Source organism: Entelurus aequoreus, linkage group LG17 (genome assembly GCF_033978785.1).
Source record: "Entelurus aequoreus isolate RoL-2023_Sb linkage group LG17, RoL_Eaeq_v1.1, whole genome shotgun sequence".
In the NCBI taxonomy this organism is placed as follows: Eukaryota; Metazoa; Chordata; class Actinopteri; order Syngnathiformes; family Syngnathidae; genus Entelurus; species Entelurus aequoreus.
In genome coordinates this window covers 14,415,026-14,437,237 of record NC_084747.1, presented here as the reverse complement: position 1 = coordinate 14,437,237, position 22,212 = coordinate 14,415,026, and the positions used below count along the sequence as shown (strand labels likewise).

Below are 22,212 nucleotides of genomic sequence, written 5' to 3'. Positions count from 1 at the left end.
GTAGGAATTTGTTACAAAATGTAATAATTTCACTTGCATTAGTTGACTGCTAATTGGGCAGTTTTAACTGCTAATATTTGGCATCAAGTTCTACGTATCTACATGTGCACAGCAGGGGAGCTGGTTAACTTATGAGAGTAGTATGTGTGTTTGTGAGAATGTCAACGTGTTGTCTGAGTGACGTCAGTGAGTGAGCGGGCGAGTAAAGAGAGAGCAGCAGGACAGGTGTAACAACTACATTATACCTGTCACTATTTAAACTCCTTGTGCAGATCTGAATGCTTATTATTTAAAAGTTGACCTAAGTCTGAAGCAAAGGTGGTAATACTAATCACCACATTTGGCAAGGCGTGTTTTAAAGCAGCTGTTGTGAGAGTAGTGTATGCGTGTGTGCACCTTTAAGAGTGGCAGTATGTGGGGTGAATGACGTGGGCAAGTAAGGAGAGGTAGTGGTAGCATGTGCAGGAGTGTTAATAGCATGGTGGATGTCCGGTTGTGCCCTGTGGAAATAATAAATAAAGTGAGCAAGTTGTAACTAATCGACGGCCTCGTCCTTCCGACCAAAGAGCGGAACTTTATGGACCCAGTGTTACCCCCGACAAAACATGGGCCCTGGAGGGAATGTCTCCCCTGCGCTCCTCGACCACGGTCTGGGAGCCCACAAACAGGAAAGGTGTAAAGCAACCCTTGCAGAGCGGCGGCTTCCTGTTTAAAGTGTCACCTTTATTGTTAGTTTAGAAGCCCAAATACCTCCATAATGCACTTCACGCACCCTCTTTATTAACCAGTAGAATTGTCCATTGTTGCCTTTCTTCCTCTCCACCATGTTATTGCTTGTATGCACTTTGTGTGTGCGTTTTGACACACTCAACATCATGCGCCTCGGCTCTGTAGTCACCGCCACACAGCAACATTCAGATGAAAGAACGGTACCGGTACTTTTAAAAAAAGGTGTCATAGTTCTGATTTCAATTGATTAGTACCACAATACTTTATTAGTAGCAGTATACTGTACAACCCTACTACACACACATACAGTACATAGAAGAAAGTGTGTTTTTATTGTTTGTGTCTTGCAGACGTCCAGCAGCTGATCGGTAATCCAGAAGAAGTTTCCCCTCAGTTAGGGGGGAGCTCCACTTTGAAGCAGGAGACTCCACAACCACCCTGCATTAAAAAGGAAGAGGAGGAACTCTGCATCACTCAGGAGGGAGAGTGTCTTCTAGGACGAGAGGAAGCTGATTACACCAAGTTTCCACTGAGTATTCTCTCTGTGAAGACTGAAGATGATGAAGAGAAACCACAAGTAGACAACCTCTTAGCTCCACTATCAGATAGTGAGGCTGAAGACGAGGTTGAAGAACCTTTGAGCAGCGATAAAGACTGTGAAGGTGATATGAGGACTCACGCTGACAACAAACACTCTGAATGCTCTTCAAAGAAGAGAGGTAAAAAATGTTTGAGCTGCTCAGTTTGTGCTGAAAGTTTTACTATAAAGAGCCATTTGACTCAACACATGAGAACACACACAGGTGAAAAAACATTTCAGTGTTCAGTTTGTGGCAAAAGCTTTTCTCAAAAAAGCCATTTGACTCAACACATGAGAACGCACACAGGAGAAAAACCATTTAGTTGTTCAGTTTGTGGCAAAAGCTTTTCTGTTAAGAGCTATTTGACTGGACACATGAGAACACACACAGGTGAAAAACCATTTAGTTGTTCACTTTGTGGCAAAAGCTTTTCTGAAATGAGCCATTCGACTCGACACATGAGAACACACACAGGTGAAAAACCATATAAGTGTTCAGTTTGTGGCAAAAGCTTTTCTCAAAAAAGCCATTTGACTCAACACATGAGAACACACACAGGAGAAAATTCATTTAGTTGTTCAGTTTGTGGCAAAAGCTTTTCTGTTAAGAGCCATTTGACTGAACACATGAGAACACACACAGGTGAAAAACCATTTAGTTGTTCAGTGTGCTGTAAAAGGTTCCCACATAATGCAGACGCAGTAAAACACATAAGAACACACAAGGGAAAATAACCTATTAGCTGTTTAGTTTGTGGTATGTTGCTCATATGTGGCGACATCCACCCTACCCAGGACCTCCTCACTGCTTCTTTCACAAATATCTGAGGTATTCATACAAACTTGGATTATTTGGAGCATAATCTTATCTACTCATGACCCCATGTCTTCTCTGTATCTGAAACCTTCCTGAACAGTAAGATAGATGATGCTTCAAGTGCTTGGTTACTCCTTCTTCAGTCCAGGGACCTGGGGCCTCATGTGTCAAGTTTGTGTACGCTCAAAAACCTGCACTACACCCTTTTTCACTGCAAAGTTGAGATGTATCAAAACTGACGTGATGCTGGGTAACTGTTTGCATAAATAATTGACAACTTTCCTCAGACTGATTGATGTGCAAATCAGAGACATATGAACAATTAACCCCCAACACCCACAACCCAACCCCCACCTCCCTCGACATTCGGCCATAACAGGTTCAATCCGGCCCACGAGATTGGTTTGCGAAGTGTAAAAATCAGTTGCATTTTTGTCGCAATAGCAATTCTGTTAGGCAAGCAAATCGTTTATACCGGGGCGAGCAAGTATACCAAGCAAGAGGTACACGGTAAAGCGGGGTTGTCACTCCTCCCCCTCCACCCAACGTAAAACAAGAGTAAAATAAGCAATCAGTAACCCCACTTAAAATGCAGCATGAGACACTGCACACTGATATAGTTCTGTGAAAATGATTGTCTTCTGTGCAAATGTAAAGAAAGTGAACAGTGTGTGATTTACTGCAATACTGTCAGTCTTTTAACTTTTTATTTGTGCTTTGTTGAAATTGTTCACACATTGCACAGCTTTTATTTTTCTATCAATACACATTATGTCTAGAAGACAGGAAGTAACTCAACACTCTTGAATAGTTTCTACCTCAGTTTGTATGGTTTGTTGAGTTAGCACAGGATTAATATGTGGAAATGACAAATGAGGTAGTTGATACATAGAATCATTTTTATTGATGCTTTATTTTGTTTTATGTTCAATCCTAGATGGGTTGTGACTTAAAGTTTAATTGCTTTGTAGAAACACTGCGATTAAGTCTAAATTCATTGTATTCTTCAAGGTGTTTTTGAACATGTACTTTTTTCTTTCTTTTAAATGTTTAACTAACTTGAAGTGTTTTGTCAAGAGGATTATTTGTGATATGTACATTTTCAGATTTGACTTGTTCTATTTTTGGCCATAGTAAAATAAAGAAAATAATCTGAACTTGTCATAGTTGTATTTTTAAGTTATCATGCCATGATTTTACCCGTCCGGCCTACGTGGAAATAGATTTTCCTCCATGCGGCCCCTGAGCTAAAATGAGTTTGACACCCCTGCTGTAATGTGACTCATGTGAGCAGGTTACTGTATAAACACATTTTGTTATAAGTTATAAAAATGTGTTGTTCAGTTCTCAGAGACACATCAATGTCAGTGTAGCTGCTGACAGAAGCAACATGTATATTTGATATATAATGTCATAGTTGGTGAGAATAAATAAATACAATGCATGAAGATAAGTTAATATTGTACACATAATGTGATTAAAAAGGTATTTCCTTGGGTTAATTCATGCAAGTTTATGTTAACTTTATTTTTGTTACAAACCCATGTCAATTGAGTGGGGAATATATGTTTTAATTCCGGTTTGGTCATGTTGTTGGGGGGACAATTAATATGTGAGGGAATTAAGGAAGCAGCATGAGACGACAAGTGTTTGATGTGGAAGACGTTAATGGAGTCTCGGATTGAAAATAAACGTTATTCCCTTGGAGTTCATGAGGCCAATGAGGTATGATTACTTCTGATATGTTTGTGAAATCTATGTGTTTTGTTTTTTGGATGTCAGACTAATTGTAAGTTCTGTTTGCTTATTTTATTACTTCTGACGGCATTATATTTGGCATCGTTGGTAACGTGAAGAAGACTTGGCTGAAATAAATGTCTGTGAGAAAAACGAACAACTTGAGTCTTGATTAAGACCTCGGAGGGAGTAACACTGATAATGGGCCACAATTTACAGGTCAGCGATTTGATGAGTTTTCAAAAAAAGTAAGGGTTTCAGCTAAGGCTGTCAATGTTAACGCATGTGATTATTAAAAAGAATATATTGCGTTACCATAAATGAATGATGATTAATCACAGTGTTGGTTTTGACCGGCGCAGGAAGGCAGTGCGCATCGCACAGGCAGCGATGACGTCACACACCAGTGGTAGAGGGATGTGCTCTGAGCCCACTTTCTCTTCAAAACAAACCTCGATGGAACTTCAGATAAAAGTGAGGTTATTAGTCAGTAATGCAGCGACAAACTTTCTTATCATCGGCACACATCAAGTTTAAAATAGAATCAAAGAATCAGGACGCACTTTGTCCTGTATGTTTATTAAGTAAGTGGCCAACAGAGCCCATTATTTTGTTTTCATGTTCCCGGGTTGGTGTAAAAGAAAAAGGTCAATGGTGACGTCACACGGCAGTTTTGACACAGCAGTTTGGCTACAGTCGCCAACACGCACCGAGCAGGCATCTTGTCAGTGCAGCAGATAACTAAAGTCAGTGTACAAAAGTGAAAATAGAAGTGTTCTGCTGTCTATGCTTGCAATAAGAGCAATATTTATGTGAGCGTGTTTGTTTCCTCACTGAGTGCAGTTGGTCCTGTTTCACTCTAGTCCGTTATATTCCCAACCATAAAGAGTGGACGGTTAGAGCAGTATTGTTGCTCACTTGTACTTTATTGTCAACTTCAGTGCAGTTACAATTCCAGGTGACTCACTCACACTAGCCCGCTTACTTCCTGTACATTGTGTCTCACTCTAAATGTTCCCCCCTGCAACATGTATTAATATGCTGAAGTATCAACATAACAATCATATTGTAACATCCTTTGTCTTTTTTTATAGTTTTTTTCCCCAAAAGAGATTACTTTACCCTAACCCTATCCTGCCTAATTATATAGAAAAAAACATAGTATTGCAAAATACAATAAAACTTAGATTGTAGACATTCGATAAAACAGTTACAGTAGAAAATGAAAGTATCATCTTACTTACAAACCAACCCAGGATAAAAACAAAAAATAATAACAGTATCACCTGTCATTCTTTACTTTTACAGTATGGTTTTCTTTTCGTCTTAACAGAGAAATTTCACATCAAATAGCAAGATATTTGCATCTTCCCTTTTTGTTTCCTAACACAACCAAAATAACATGTAACCCAGCAACTTGTTACAACTGTTTTCAAGCTTCAAAAGTCATTGTGTATAGTCTTTCAGAAAATGTGGACGAAAAACTCTACGACCTGCTCTGGTCACAGCAACCGACTGGTCATCTCTACGTTGTTGAATATCCATCGTAGTCGTGTCACTGAACAGGTGCTTCATGGCTGCGCCTGAGGTGTCGACGGTTCCTCCGCAGAACAGCACCTAACTCCAACTTCACCTCGTAAGACCTGGCATGCACCTCCTTCACCACCTTTGCGACTTTCCAGACTTTACACGGCTCGAAAGGCTGGACTCTAACACTGTCTCCACTCTTGAGACCATCGGTTGTTGAATATCCGTCGTAGTCGTGTCACTGAACAGGTGCTTCATGGCTGCGCCTAAGGTGTCGACGGTTCCTCCGCAGAACAGCACCTAACTCCAACTTCACCTCGTAAGACCTGGCATGCACCTCCTTCACCACCTTTGCGACTTTCCAGACTTTACACGGCTCGAAAGGCTGGACTCTAACACTGTCTCCACTCTTGAGACCATCCAAGTCCTTGACTGAGCGGTTGTAATATCTTTCCTGCCTCAGTCTGTTGCCTTTCAATCCCTGCTCACAGTCCATGACCCTTGGTGTCAAGAGGGTATCTTTTGTTGGCAGTAGGGTCCGAGTCCTCCTACTAAACAGTCTCTGTGCAGGGTTTGTCTCCAGGCCTTGACTGGGTGTGTTACGATGATCCAGCATAGCCAAGTACGGATCTGGCCCGGCAGCTTCAGCTTTTAGCATAAGTCGCTTGGCTGTCTTTACGGCGGACTTGGCCATCCCATTGCTCTGTGGGTATCCCGGTGATGAAGTTCTGTGCACAAACTCCCACCTTAGGCTGAATCTCTGGAACTCTTCGGACGAATATTGTGGCCCATTGTCTGACACAACCACATCCGGTATGCCATGTCTTGCAAAGTGAGCCTTCAGTTTATGAATTACAGTGCTGCTTTTTGTGTCCGGCAGGTAATCTACCTCCCAGAAATTGGAGTAATAATCTACTGTAATCAAATAATCCCTGTTTTTCCATTTGAACAAATCCGTTACAACTTTGGCCCATGGTCTAAACACCATATCATGTGGTTTAAAGGCCTACTGAAACCCACTACTACCGACCACGCAGTCTGATAGTTTATACATCAATGATGAAATCTTAACATTATAACACATGCCAATACGGCCGGGTTAACTTATAAAGTGACATTTTAAATTTGCCGCTAAACTTCCGGTTCGAAACGCCTCTGAGGATGACGTATGCGCGTGACGTGGCCCGGCGAACACGGGTATGCCTTCCACATTGAAGCCAATACGAAAAAGCTCTGTTTTCATTTCATAATTCCACAGTATTCTGGACATCTGTGTTCGTGAATCTGTTGCAATCATGTTCATTGCATTATGGAGAAGGAAGCTGAGCAAGCAAAGAAGAAAGTTGTCGGTGCGAAATGGACGTATTTTTCGAACGTAGTCAGCAACAACAGTACACAGCCGGCGCTTCTTTGTTTACATTCCCGAAAGATGCAGTCAAGATGGAAGAACTCGGATAACAGAGACTCTAACCAGGAGGACTTTTGACTTGGATACACAGACGCCTGTAGAGAACTGGGACAACACAGACTCTTACCAGGATTACTTTGATTTGGATGACAAAGACGCAGACGTGCTACTGTGAGTATGCAGCTTTGGCTTCTAAACATTTGATCGCTTGACCGTATGTGCGCAACTTTTTTTTTGCGTATGTACGTAACTTTTTTAAAATATATAAGCTTTATGAACCTTGGGTTAGGTGAACGGTCTTTTGGGCTGAGTGATTGTGTGTGTTGATCAGGTGTTTGAATTGTATTGGCGTGTTCTATGGAGCTAGGAGCTAGCAGAGGAGCTAGGAGCTAGCATAACAAACACGCAGGTGTTTTTATGCAGGATTAATTTGTGGCATATTAAATATAAGCCTGGTTGTGTTGTGGCTAATAGAGTATATATATGTCTTGTGTTTATTTACTGTTGTAGTCATTCCCAGCTGAATATCAGGTCACCCCCGGCTCTCACAGCATCTTCCCTATCTGAATAGCTTCAACTCCCCACTAGTCCTTCACTTGCACTTTACTCATCCACAAATCTTTCATCCTCGCTCAAATTAATGGGGAAATTGTCGCTTTCTCGGTCCGAATCTCTCTCACTTCATGCGGCCATCATTGTAAACAATAGGGAACTTTGCGTATATGTTCAACTGACTACGTCACGCTACTTCCGGTAGGTGCAAGCCTTTTTTTAATCAGATACCAAAAGTTGCAATCTTTATCGTCGTTGTTCTATACTAAATCCTTTCAGCAAAAATATGGCAATATCGTGAAATGATCAAGTATGACACATAGAATAGATCTGCTATCCCCGTTTAAATAAAAAAAATCATTTCAGTAGGCCTTTAAGTGTCTTTCTTGGCTGCTTGGGGTCTACTGATCTACAAATGTCACACTTTGAAACAAAAGTCTTTACCTGGTCATTCATACTATGCCATATACACATTCACGTGCTCTCCTGAGACATCCCTCAACTCCTAAATGTGATGAATGAATGCGGCGTGTAAGATCAGTTCTCAGTTTATCAGGAATAACTGCCCTTTCGCCCCTAAATACAATACCATCCTGTACACTAAGTTCATCCTGAAATGATAAACGGGTTATACTTGTATAGCGCTTTTCTACCTTCTAGGTACTCAAAGCGCTTTGACAGTATTTCCACATTTACCCATTCACACACTGATGGCGGGAGCTGCCATGCAAGGCGCTAACCAGCAGCCATCGGAGGCAAAGGGTGAAGTGTCTTGCCCAAGGACACAACGGACGTGACTAGGAAGGTAGAAGGTGGGAATTGAACCCCAGTAACCAGCAACACTCCGATTGCTGGCACAGCCACTCTACCAACTTCGCCACGGCGTCCCTTGAAAAATAGCGGTGAATGTCAAGTTGCAGCTCCTGTTTAGTCCTTGGCCAACCTGATAGAATAAAGCCTTCCACTTTCTGCAGTTTAGCATCCTCCCTATTGGCATCTCTAATGGCAGCTAATCTCTCAAGCGATATAGGCAAGTATTCCACCATGTTTACAGTCTCGACCTCAGTCTCAACGTCTCCTTTCGTGCTATCTGGCAAATATGCCCTACTCAAAGTATCCGCTAATAGCATTTCTCGCCCAGGCAAATACACAACATTTATGTCATACTTTTGCAGCCTAAGTAGCATCCGCTGCAATATTTCAGGTGCACTAAGGAGTGGCTTTTTGAGAATATTCTCTAGTGGCTTGTGATCACTCTGCACTGTCACTTTGAATGCGGTTTTACCGCGGCACCGCCGCTGTATATAATCGGTGGGCCAGCTCTAGTGTTAATTTGATATCGCTTCAAGGGCCAAGTGAAATTACACGGCGGGTCAAATGTGGCTTGCGGGCCAGAGTTTGACACCCATGAGATAGATGATCAAAAAATTTGGACAAGTAGTTTACCATACCTACAAGCCTCGGTACCCCTTTAACATCAGTTGGACGGGGCAGTTCGCTAATTGCTCGCACTTTATCAAGGTCAATCTGAAGACCATCTGCAGTCAGCAGATGACCAATGTATGGCACTGACTGTTGCCTCAGTTTAAACTTGTCTGCATTTAGTCTAATGTTTTTCTCCCTGCTTCTAGTCAGGAAACACCTCAAGGTTGCATCATGATTTCTTTCTGCTTCTTCCTTTGTCTCACCTTCCCCAGTAATAAGCACATCATCAGCAATAACATATATACCATGCAGACCCTCAAGCGCCTGTATGAGTTTTCTTTGAAAAGCTTCAGGAGCCGGACTGATTCCCATCGACATTCTGAGCCAACGGAACCGGCCAAATGGAGTAGCAAAGGTTGTGATGTAGCTGGATTCTTCGCTCAGCTTCACATGCCAAAAGCCATGCTTGACATCGCACACTGTGAACACTTTTGCTACGAGTCGGTGGTGGCGGGCGCCTTCTTGTACGCCGTGGCCTGCTGGGGCAGCGGGCTGAGAGCGAGGGACGCAAACAGACTGGACAAGTTGGTAGAGAAGGCCAGTAACGTGGTGGGAGTGGAGCTAGACTCTCTGGCGGTGGTGTCAGAGAGGAGAAGTCTAGCAAAGCTCCTAGCTTTATGGACAACACCTCACCACCCACTACACTCGGACCTTGCGGGGAGAATGAGCACGTTCAGGGGAAGGCTCAGACTCCCAAAATGCAACACGGAACGACACAGGAGGTCCTTCATACCGACAGCCATCAGACTGTATAATGCGTATGTTCCTTTTTGCATACTTGCCAACCCTCCAGATTTTACCGGGAGATTCCCGGAATTCAGTGCCTCTCCCGATAACCTCCTGGAAGAAATTTTCTCCCGATAAACTCCCGGAATTCAGCCGGAGCTGGAGGCCCCGCCCCCTCTGTCATGTTCGTGTTTGAAGGATGAGGCTGTTGATAGCAAGTGACTTAACTTTTAATGCTCCATGTTCTCAACAACATACATGTGTCTTTTAATGCATTCTTGCTCTACCACTTTATGTGGTACGGTAAGCAGCATACTAACCAGTACTGCCCCCTAGCGGTCATACCTGTAATAACATCTGATCACAACATCCCCCTTTTTCTAAGACAAAATGTATTGACCTAACTAATCACATTAGCTGGGTCAGTTATTTTAACAAATTCTCATTTAGTCTAACTCTGACACATATGTGCAGTATGAACAATTTCAAATTGCATAGGCTATCTCAAATCTAAGCCAATACTATTTATAACACTTTCACAACAATCAATATACATTTTGTTCAACATATTTAACATGCATATTGACTTTTCTTTGTTTACAAGTTCAGTCTATCAGGTCTTTTGATTTCTCTTGTGGACCTTCTTAACTCAGGTTCATTTGGAGTAGGTGTGTTACAGTCAGCGTTACAGTCCATAACAGGTGTGGGTATTACCTGAGATTCACCACAAGTTACACTAAGCTCACCAACAGTCCCTTGAGGAGTCTTTAACAGACTGCGACGATTGCGTCTGAGGATTTGTCCATCATCAGTTCTCACCGTGTACGATCTTGGAGCAACTTCTTGCAGGACTGTTGCTTTTGTACTCCATCCATCAGTATCCTCAATCCTGACTGTGTTGTTGGTAGTCAGTGGAGGAAGTCGCTTGGTTGTTTTGTCATAAAATGACTTTTGCATCATCTTCTGTTGTCGTAGCTTATGTTCAATATTTGAGGGATTATTTTGCTTTATTATATTGTTTGAATGACTCGGCAAGGTTGTTCGTAGCTTCCTCTTCATCAGCAGTTCAGCTGGTGATAGTCCGCACTGAAGAGGTGATGCTCTGTAGCTCAATAAAGCCAGATACGGATCAGAGTCACTGTCAGCTACTTTCTTTAGGAGTTGCTTTAGAATGTGAACTCCTTTTTCCGCTTGCCCGTTTGATTGTGCATAATGTGGGCTTGACGTCACATGCTGGAAATCATATTGCACCGCAAACTTCTGCCATTCTTTGCTGCTGAAGCATGGGCCGTTGTCGCTCACTACAGTGTGTGGAATGCCATGCCTGGCGAATATAGATTTAGCATGTGTTATTACACAAGTTGACGTTAAGCCTGCTAGTAGCGCCATTTCAGGGAAGTTTGAGTAGTAATCTACTACCACTAAATAGTCTTTACCTCTGAGATGAAACAAGTCCATTCCTACTTTGTGCCATGGTGCGGTTGGCACCTCAGCAACCACCATAGGCTCTTTGCTCTGCTTGTTCCTGTGTTTCTGGCATGTTTCACATTTATTTATGAGTGTTTCAATGTCTTTATTCAGTCCGGGCCAGAAAACCGACTCTCTCGCCCTCCTTTTGCATTTTTCAATGCCGAGATGGCCTTCATGTATCCTGTGCAAAATGTCCATTCTCAAAGCCTGTGGAATAACAATTCTGCCTTTTTTCAACAGCAGTCCCTCCACAGTACTGAGCTCACCTCTGACGTGATAAAATTGTGGACATGAGCCAGCCGGCCATCCCTCATCCATGTTCCTCATGACATGTTGTAACTCAGCATCCGTTGCTGTAGCCTCAGCGATTTGTCTTGACTTTGTGTCTGACACAGGCAGTGTAGCAGACACCATGTTCACATGACACTGTACGTCCTCATCTGTTGCACTCACACTGTCGCCTGTAGTTGCTCTGGATAGGGCATCAGCAAGGATTAGGTGTTTACCTGGAGTATATATCAGTTCAAAATCATACCTTTGCATTTTCATCATCAACCGTTGAATCCGCGGTGACATTTCATTCAGATTCTTTTTGATGATGGCAACCAGCGGTCGGTGATCAGTTTCAACTGTGAAGGACGGCAGGCCGTACACATAGCTATGAAACCGCTCCAAACCATATGCCAGTCCCAAACATTCTTTTTCGATCTGAGCGTACCGACATTCCGATTTTGTCATAGCCCGAGATGCATAGGCTACCGGTTTCCAGTGCTCACCCTCAGCCTGGAGTAGAACGGCACCAATACCATCTTTGGAAGCATCGGTTGACACTTTTATCCTCTTTGTGTGGTCATAAAATGACAACACAGGTGCTGTAGTCAGTGTGTTTTTGAGTTTTTGCCACTCATGCTCATGTTTCACTGTCCATTTAAAATCACAGTCCTTGTGCAGAAGCTCTCGTATGCAAGATGTCTTTGCTGTCAAATTGGGAATGAATTTACCTATAAAATTGACCATCCCCATGATGCGTAGCACACCGGTTTTGTCTGTGGGCCTTGGCATGTTCTGTATTGCACATATTTTTTCTTGATCTGGTTGGACACCACGTGCAGACAGCTTGTCTCCAAGGAAAAGGATCTCCTGAACACCAAACTCACATTTACTTTTGTTTAGTTTTAGTCCATACTTTTTTATGCGTTCCATAACTCTGCTTAGTCTCTCATTGTGCTCTTGGGCTGTGGATCCCCATATGATGATGTCATCAATGTAGACTCGAACTCCATCCAAGCCCTCGATGATCTGCTCCATCGCTCTGTGAAATATTTCAGGTGCTGACTTTATTCCAAAAGGCAGTCTGAGAAAACAGTGTCTGCCAAAGGGCGTATTAAAGGTACAGTACATTGTGCTGCTTTCACTCAGTTTCAGCTGCCAGAAACCTTGTGAGGCGTCAAGCTTTGTGAAGTAGCTGGCACCTGACATTTCACTGATGATCTCTTCACGTGTAGGTATTTGATAATGTTCACGCTTAATGCTCTCATTTAGATCTTTAGGGTCCATACATATTCTCAACTCACCATTCTTTTTCTTTGTGATGACCATTGAGTTGACCCAGTCTGTAGGCTCATTAACCTTTTTGATCGCCCCCAGCATGATCATTCTGTCGAGTTCCTTCTTTAGGCTGTCTTTCAGTGGGGCTGGAACTCTGCGTGCTGCATGCACAACTGGTTGGGCATCTTCTTTCAATTGTATTTTATATGTGAAGGGCAAAACACCAAAACCCTTGAAAACATCTGAAAAGTTCTGAACAATTGTTTCCATAGAGTCATTTTTTGGGATAATGCTATACACTCTTTTCACAAGTGCTAGTTCTTCACAGGCTCTGTCACCCAGAAGTGATTCACGTCCCTCATTCACAACAAAGAAGCATAGGTGGTGCACTTTTCCTTTAACTGTGACACTCAGCCTGCATGTGCCCAAACATTTAATTGGTTGTCCATTGTAGTCTTTAAGTCCAGATTCTTTTCTTTTTATTTGTGGCTTGTTTTTCATTGCCTTTACATCACACATGCTTATTAGATTTGCTTTTGCACCCGTGTCCAATCTCATGGTGACTACAGTCCCATTTATCATTAGAGGAGCTATCCATTTATCTTCTCCAGTGACGTCATTTACATTGTCTGGTTTACTTATTTGTTCACTTTCCAAATTTACCATGCCAACAAAGAACGTGTCACTGAGATCAGGCTCATCTACTATGTTTACAGTTTTTCCTTTCTTCCCCTCTTTCCATTTGGAGAAGCACTGTTTAGCAAAATGATTCTTGCCTTGGCAACTTGAGCATTGCTTACCAAACGCTGGACATTGTCGGGGCTTGTGCTTTGTGCCGCAGCGCTTGCAGCTTATCATCACGTCCTCCGTCTGCCGTGCAGGCCGGGTCTGTGTGCGCTGTCTCCGCTGATACGACACTGCTCCTACCGCTGCCGCGTTGTCGCTCTGCGCCGAGGCGACTGCAGACATCTCGCTGAACGTCCTCACGTGCTTTTGGGACAGCTCACTCGCCTGGCAGATCTTAATGGCTCCCGCCAGCGTCAACTCCATCTCTCGTAGTAGCCTCTCTCTGACTTTTTTATCCTCCACGCCGAAGACTATCTGGTCCCGGATCATGGAGTCCTTCAGCGTCGCGAAGTTGCAGGACTGCGCCTTTAGCCGCAAGTCCGTCAGGAAGCTATCAAATGGCTCTTGCTGCCGCTGCGTACGAGACCGAAACACGTACCTTTCGTACGTCTCGTTCTTCTTCGGAGAACAGTGAGCGTCAAATTTGCTAAGCACTACATCCAACTTTCCATTATCGTCAGGATTGTCAAACACAAACGTGTTAAATACTTCTATGGCCTGTGGCCCTGCTATTGTTAGCAGCAGCGCTACCTTTCTCGCCTCCGGCTTTGTCTCGTGTCCCATAGCCGCAATGTACAGGTGAAACTGCTGTTTGAAGGTGCGCCAGTTCTCGTCGACATTCCCCGTTAGTTTCAAACTCTCCGGTGATTTTAAATCCATGTCGTCAAGTCGAGTTTACTCCTGGTACCATGTCATGTTCGTGTTTGAAGGATGAGGCTGTTGATAGCAAGTGACTTAACTTTTAATGCTCCATGTTCTCAACAACATACATGTGTCTTTTAATGCATTCTTGCTCTACCACTTTATGTGGTACGGTAAGCAGCATACTAACCAGTACTGCCCCCTAGCGGTCATACCTGTAATAACATCTGATCACAACACCCTCCAGCTCAATGCGGACCTGAGTGTGGACAGCGGCGACAGTCTGTTTTCACGTCCGCTTTCCCACAATATAAACAGCGTGCCTGCCCAATCACGTTATAGCTGTAGAATGATCGAGGGCGAGTTCTTGGTTTCTTATGTTGGTTTATTGTTAGGCAGTTTCATTAACGTCCTCCCAGCGCGGTAACAACATACAACAACAGCAGTCACGTTTTCGCTACCGTAAAGCAGTTTGTCTGCCGTAAACAGCAATGTTGTGACACTCTTAAACAGGACAATACTGCCATCTACTGGCTAGCCTCCGGTACACTGAAATTCAAGTATTTATTTTATTTATATGTATAATAAAAAAAATAAAAAATAAAAAATATATATATATATATATATATATATATATATATATATATATATATATATATATATATATATATATATATATATATATATATATATATATATATATATATATATATATACCTAGAATTCACTGAAATTCAAATATTTCTTTTATTTATATGTATAATAGAATAAATATATATATATATATATATATATATATATATATATATATATATATATATATATATATATATATATATATATATATATACATAGCTAGAATTCACTGAAAGTCAAGTATTTCATATATATATATATATATATATATATATATATATATATATATATATATATATATATATATATATATATATATATATATATATATATATATATATGAAATACTCGAGTTGGTGAATTCTAGCTGTAATATACTCCTCCCATATTAACCACGCCCCCCTCCCCCAACCACGCCCCACCCCACCCCCACCCCCCACCTCCTGGAATCGGAGGTCTCAAGGTTGGCAAGTATGCTTTTTTGACTGCACTTAAATGTAGAGTATATGTAGAATATATTTATAATATTTATATATTATATATATAATATATTATATGTATTATATTATTTATTATTATTCTTGTCTATTGTGAGCGAACTGTGGTGCTGAATTTCCCCCAGGGATCAATAAAGTACTTTCTATTCTATTGTATTCTATTCTATTGTCGATTTTTGTTTCATTTCTATCTCCAAAGTATTTGTTTTCGCGATAAGGAGCACTTCAATTATTAGCCAGAAATGTAAGAAAAGATGAAAAGGGCCGCTAGTTATTTAAAAGGTATTTTATTTTTTAAAGTGCAGTTGTCGATCGGAAGTTGCAAAATTCCGGCGCATGCGCAAACACATGGAACAGTGGTAAAGCGGAAAGTCCAAGATGGCGGACTAAGCGGCGTGGCTTTCCGGAGAAGTTTCACATTTACGATTTTATAGATTCAAAAAAAGCATCAAATACCTCAACTATTCACCTTTTCTTAAGCCCACCAAACGGACTTTGAGTGTGGAGCGATGGCGTGTTATCTGAAGTGAAGATTGAAGACGTGATAGAAGATGGACGACTACTGCTATGCTAAGATGGCGACGTCCGCTAAAAGAGAACATGAAAGAGAATCAGCGCCACCAACGGAGAACAATCTGAAAAGCGAAGATGAAGGTGAGTGTGTTGCGTTCCCTCATTTGAAAGCTATTTGAATTCCAAGCCCTAAAAATAGAAATTAGCCGACTTTGTTGAACAATGTAAACAAAGAACCTCGATCCAAAATGTCGGAAATGTCTGTTAGAAGTTACCGCAGTAGTAAACAGTAGGCAAGCAACGATACTTGGATTAATCCTGCGTGAATCCGCCTTTATTGACCGTGATCCTGTGTGTGTGAGAATGTGTGTGTGAGTGAACTACTGTATTCGTCCTAACTGGGAGATTAAACACACCCACTAATTTAATCAGAAAAAGGCATTTTTACATGTAAATGTTTTTGTACTAAAAACTCTGCAGACACTCTTTTTTTAAATAATTTTTGAGTTTGTGGATTAAAACATTTTGTCCCTGAAATAATCATTAAACTTGTTTAATGTGTTGGTACACGTGTACTTTTAATAAATATTAAATCGGGGCACCACTTGCCTTTTTCCCAGCACTGGTAAAAAGTACTGATGTTTTCAAGTAATTAAATTATATAAATAATGTATTATTTGAAAATATTGTTTAGTAAATGTTTACTTGAAATAAAAATCCTACAGTATTCAGTACACCACTGATACTTTGTTTTCTGCAGAATGTTTGTGATGACAAGCAAATAAAAGAGGAAAACCCCCACAAAATGTACAGAAAATAAGCAAAACTGTGGTCCTAAAACCAGGTATGGACCGAAGCGTGGGTGACCTGTACCGTTACACCTCTAGTAAACACAATTATAGATATGAACAAAATGACAGTTGTCAGCTGTGAGCATATATTACCTCCATCAAACATGGCGGAAATGTCTGTTACAAGATACTGTGGTAGTAAATAGTAGGGATGCAACTGTACTCGCTATTATCCTGCACGGGACAATCTGCCTTTAAATTTAAAAAAATTATATGAATCGAGATTGGATGGTATACACTTTGTAATTTTTTTGTTTACCACTTAGCAATGGTGCTTCTTGCTTAATCTGCTTATCACTCAGCTTCTAAAACTTGTAGCTCATCCTCCTTAAATCCAGGCTCAAAAATATAAGGTTCTGGATCATAATTTGTCCCAAAGTATTCTTTGATGGCACTCATGAAGTCTGCCTTTATTAGTAATAGTTGGTGGTGGTGTTGAAGGAAATAGCGAACGTTGTGATGCGTCTGTGAAAATAATGCGCCGCCGTTTGCTTAATCTTAAGGCCCAAGCTGTTTGTTTACATGCTTTTTTTTTATTTCTCTTTGCTATTTGGGCTTATTGGACCATAATTAGAATAAAAACTAAGAATCATCTTTTGATATGATGTACTTAGTCCAAAAGTAGCAAACGTGTACTTCATGTTTAGTGACATGACAATTCTTATTTTTACACTTTTTCCCCCAAATTCCATTGTATGTTATACTCTTCTGACACCACCAGATGGCAGTATAAGTGTTCACATAAGGGCCAAAAGACCCCAATTCAGTAGTGTACACAATTTTGGAAATACGAGCTAAAAGGTGTTGTCCACGCATGTGGCCACTAAGGCCTTTAGAGGTGTTAAAATGATAAAAAATGATGAAAATACGTAAATATTGCATGTTATTATGAATGTGCCTGTTATTACATTACATATATACTTACAGCGTGTATATAAAAAGTTAATGGAAGCTTTTGGCTATTTGTTAGAGTTTTTTATAGGCGAAATAGAGTGCATCCCCATTACCTGCATTGTTAGCTGACTTTTGCTAGCGTTTATTTATGAGTTAGAATGAGTGATGGGCAGTAGTGCACAACAAGTGGCGACGCTATGTAGCTTAACTACAGTTCCCAGTAGCGTGGCGTTAGCCTCGCTCCTTTTTGAACCCGTAGTGATTCCTGTAGCTTAGCTATTTTCGACCCATGTAGTGACGTAGCGTCCATCAAACGCTACAAAGAGAGAAAATAGACTGCTAATCAAGGGCTGGAAAAAAATATTGCTATAACCATCTTAATTTATTGTTACTATGATTGTTAGATTACGTGTTATTTTTTTGTTACTAATGTATATCTGGTTGTTCTTTTAGATTATATTTCAAATTTAGTTTTGGTGGTACTGTTTTTACGTTTTCAAATTAATAAATAATGGTGTTATTTATCGTGATTCCAATATCCCTCAAAATAATTGTGATTATTATGTTTTGCCATAATTGTCCAGCCCTAGACGAGGTATTGTCAAGGACTTCATGATAAACTATGTATCACGGTACTTGAGTCACGATACAATAGTCTATTGTAATATTGTGACATGGAGTTTTCATGCCATTTTTACAAAGTCACTGAAAAATGTAAATGTAAAGAACTTAAAGTAAATGTGGTAAATATGTACACTAGATGCCAGTTATAATTTATTTGACAAATGTGTCAAAAACAAAGTAATAAATAAAATAATTCTTTTCTTGCATATAATATGTAAAAAAGTCCTCTACTTCTTAACTAAAGACTTCTTTCAGATAGATAATATCTTTTTTAGTCTTACAAATCTGTATTTCAATATTGTCGAAGCAAATGTTTTCTACTTTCTGTGACTCTAGCTTAGCTTTTCTGAGTCTATGACAAGTCATGTAAACATTGATCCATCATTCTGGCAAGGCACTAAATGAATGGCCATGAAACACTACACACTAGGGTTGTCCCCATACCAATAATTTAGTACCGTACCGGTGGTACTTTAACTTTAACTTAAATATATGGATACTTTTCCAAATAAATGTACACAGATAAGCCATGTAGCAGGTAAAACACATTTATTAAAGACAAAACACAAATGTTAGGAATTTGTTACAAAATGTAGTCATTTCACTTGCATTAGTTGACTGCTAATTGGGCAGTTTTAACTGTGCTAATATTTGGCATCAAGCCAAGCAGCTGTGTGCGCGTCTACGTATCTACATGTGCACAGCAGGGGAGCTGGTTAACTTATGAGAGTAGTATGTGTGTTTGTGAGAATGTCAACGTGTTGTCTGAGTGACGTCAGTGAGTGAGCGGGCGAGTAAAGAGAGAGCAGCAGGACAGGTGTAACAACTACATTATACCTGTCACTATTTAAACTCCTTGTGCAGATCTGAATGCTTATTATTTAAATGTTGACCTAAGTCTGAAGCAAAGGTGCTAATACTAATCACCACATTTGGCGAGGCGTGTTTTAAAGCAGCTGTTGTGAGAGTAGCGTATGTGTGTGTGCACCTTTAAGAGTGGCAGTATGTGGGGTGAGTGACGTGAGTAAGTGAGTGTGCAAGTAAGGAGAGGTAGTGGTAGCATGTGCAGGAGTGTTAATAGCATGGTGGATGTCCGGTTGTGCCCTGTGGAAATAATAAATAAAGTGAGCAAGTTGTAACTAATCGACGGCCTCGTCCTTCCGACCAAAGAGCGGAGCTTTATGGACCCAGTGTTACCCCCGACAAAACATGGGCCCTGGAGGGAACGTCTCCCCTGCGCTCCTCGACCACGGTCTGGGAGCCCACAAACAGGAAAGGTGCAAAGCAACCCTTGCAGAGCGGCGGCTCCCTGTTTAAAGTGTCACCTTTATTGTTAGTTTAGAAGCCCAAATACCTCCATATTGCACTTCACACACCCTCTTTATTAACCAGTAGAATTGTCCTTTGTTGCCTTTCTTCCTCTCCACCATGTTATTGCTTGTATGCACTTTGTGTGTGCGTTTTGACACACTCAACATCATGCGCCTCGGCTCTGTAGTCATCGCCGCACAGCAGCATTCAGATGAAAGAACGGTACCGGTACTTTTCAAAGGTGGTATAGTACCGATTTCAATTCATTAGTACCACTATACTTTATTAGTAGCAGTATACTGTACAACCCTACTACACACACATACAGTACATAGAAGAAAGTGTGTTTTTATGGTTTGTGTCTTGCAGACGTCCAGCAGCTGATCGGTAATCCAGAAGAAGTTTCCCCTCAGTTAGGTGGGAGCTCCACTTTGAAGCAGGAGACTCCACAACCACCCTGCATTAAAAAGGAAGAGGAGGAACTCTGCATCACTCAGGAGGGAGAGTGTCTTCTAGGACGAGAGGAAGCTGATTACACCAAGTTTCCACTGAGTATTCTCTCTGTGAAGACTGAAGATGATGAAGAGAAACCACAAGTAGACAACCTCTTAGCTCCACTATCAGATAGTGAGGCTGAAGACGAGGTTGAAGAACTTTTGAGCAGCGATACAGACTGTGAAGGTGATATGAGGACTCACACTGACAACAAACACTCTGAATGCTCTACAAAGAAGAGATGTAAAATATGTTTGAGCTGCTCAGTTTGTCCTAAAAGATTTACTAAAATGAGCCATTTGACTCGTCACATGAGAACACACACAGGTGAAAAACCATATAAGTGTTCAGTTTGTGGCAAAAGCTATTCTCAAAAAAGCCATTTGACTCAACACATGAAAACACACACAGGTGAAAAACCATTTAGTTGTTCAGTTTGTGGCAAAAGCTTTTCTGTTAAGAGCAATTTGACTGGACACATGAGAACACACACAGGTGAAAAACCATATAAGTGTTCAGTTTGTGGCAAAAGCTTTTCTCAAAATAGCTGTTTGACTCAACACACGAGAACACACACAGGTGGAAAAGTATTTAAGTGTTCAGTTTGTGGCAAAAGCTTTTCTCAAAATAGCTGTTTGACTCAACACATGAGAACACACACAGGTGAAAAACCATTTAATTGTTCAGAGTGTGGCAAAAGCTTTTCTGTTAAGAGCCATTTGACTCGACACATGAGAACACACACAGGTGAAAAACCATATAAGTGTTCAGTTTGTGGCAAAAGCTTTTCTGATAAGAGCCATTTGACTCGACACAAGAGAACACACACTGGACTAAGACCATTTAATTGTTCAATTTGTGGCACAAGCTTTTCTCATAACGACTCTTTGTGGCGACACATGAGAACACACACTGGAGAAAAAACATTTAGTTGTTCAATGTGCTGTAAAAGGTTCACACATAATGCAGATGCAGTAAAACACATAAGGACACACAAGGGAAAATAACCAATTAGCTGTTTAGTTTGTGGTATGTTGCTCATATGTGGCGACATCCACCCTACCCAGGACCTCCTCACTGGATTATTTGAAGCATAATCTTATCTACTCATGACCCCATGTCTTCTCTGTATCTGAAACCTTCCTGAACAGTAAGATAGATGATGCTTCAAGTGCTTGGTTACTCCTTCTTCAGTCCAGGGACCTGGGGCCTCATGTGTCAAGTTTGTGCACGCTCAAAAACCTGCACTACACCCTTTTTCACTGCAAAGTTGAGATGTATCAAAACTGACGTTGTGGTGCTGGGTAACTGTTTGCATAACCAAGTGCCAACTTTTTCTCCTCTGACTGATTGATGTGAAAATCAGAGACAAATGAACAATTAACTGTCAGTATTTTAACTTTTTATTTGTGTTTTGTTGAAATTGTTCACACATTGCACAGCTTTTATTTTTCTATCAATACACATTATGTCTAGAAGACAGGAAGTAACTCAACACTCTTGAATAGTTTCTACCTCAGTTTGTATGGTTTGTTGAGTTAGCACAGGATTAATATGTGGAAATGACAAATGAGGTAGTTGATACATAGAATAGTTTTTATTCATGCTTTATTTAGTTTTTTGTTCAATCCTAGATGAGTTGTGACTTAAAGTTTAATTGCTTTGTAGAAACACTGAGATTAAGTCTAAGTTCATTGTGTTCTTCAAGGTGTTTCTGAAAATGCACCATTTTTCCCTTCTAAATGTTCAACTAACTTGAAGTGTTTTGTCAAGAGGATTATTTGTGATATGTACATTTTCAGAATGTGCTTCTTCTGTTTTGGGCCAAAGTAAAACAAAGAAAACAATCTGAAGTTGTCATAGTTGTATTTTTAAGTTATCATGCCATGATTTTACATGTCCCGCCCACGTGGAAATAGATTTTCCTCCATGCGGCCCCTGAGCTAAAATGAGTTTGACACCCCTGCTGTAATGTGACTCATGTGAGCAGGTTACTGTATAAACACATTTTGTTATAAGTTATAAAAATGTGTTCAGTTCTCAGAGACACATCAATGTCAGTGTAGCTGCTGACAGAAGCAACATGTATATTTGATATATAATGTCATAGTTGGTGAGAATAAATAAATACAATGCATAAAGATAAATTCATATTGTACACATAATGTGATTAAAAAGGTATTTCCTTGGGTTGATTCATGCAAGTTTATGTTAACTTTATTTTTGTTACAAACCCATGTCAATTGAGTGGGGAATATATTTTTTGATTCCGGTTTGGTCACGTTGTTGGGGTGCAAATTAATATGTGAGGGAATTAAGGAAGC

General features: G+C 40.7%; 2 protein-coding genes across 3 annotated transcripts in view; both read left to right on the top strand.

Moving 5' to 3' along the window:
* The window catches only part of LOC133632483 (gastrula zinc finger protein XlCGF57.1-like), a 73,356-nt gene that overhangs the window by 24,672 nt on the left and 26,472 nt on the right, over nt 1-22,212 (top strand). The window lies entirely within an intron of this gene.
* LOC133632563 (zinc finger protein OZF-like) lies at nt 1,080-21,805 on the top strand. The gene is made up of 2 exons (XM_062025036.1): nt 1,080-1,989; nt 20,169-21,805. The coding sequence occupies exons 1-2, from the start codon at nt 1,397-1,399 to the stop codon at nt 20,893-20,895; spliced, it is 1,320 nt and encodes a 439-aa protein (XP_061881020.1). The 5' UTR covers nt 1,080-1,396; the 3' UTR covers nt 20,896-21,805.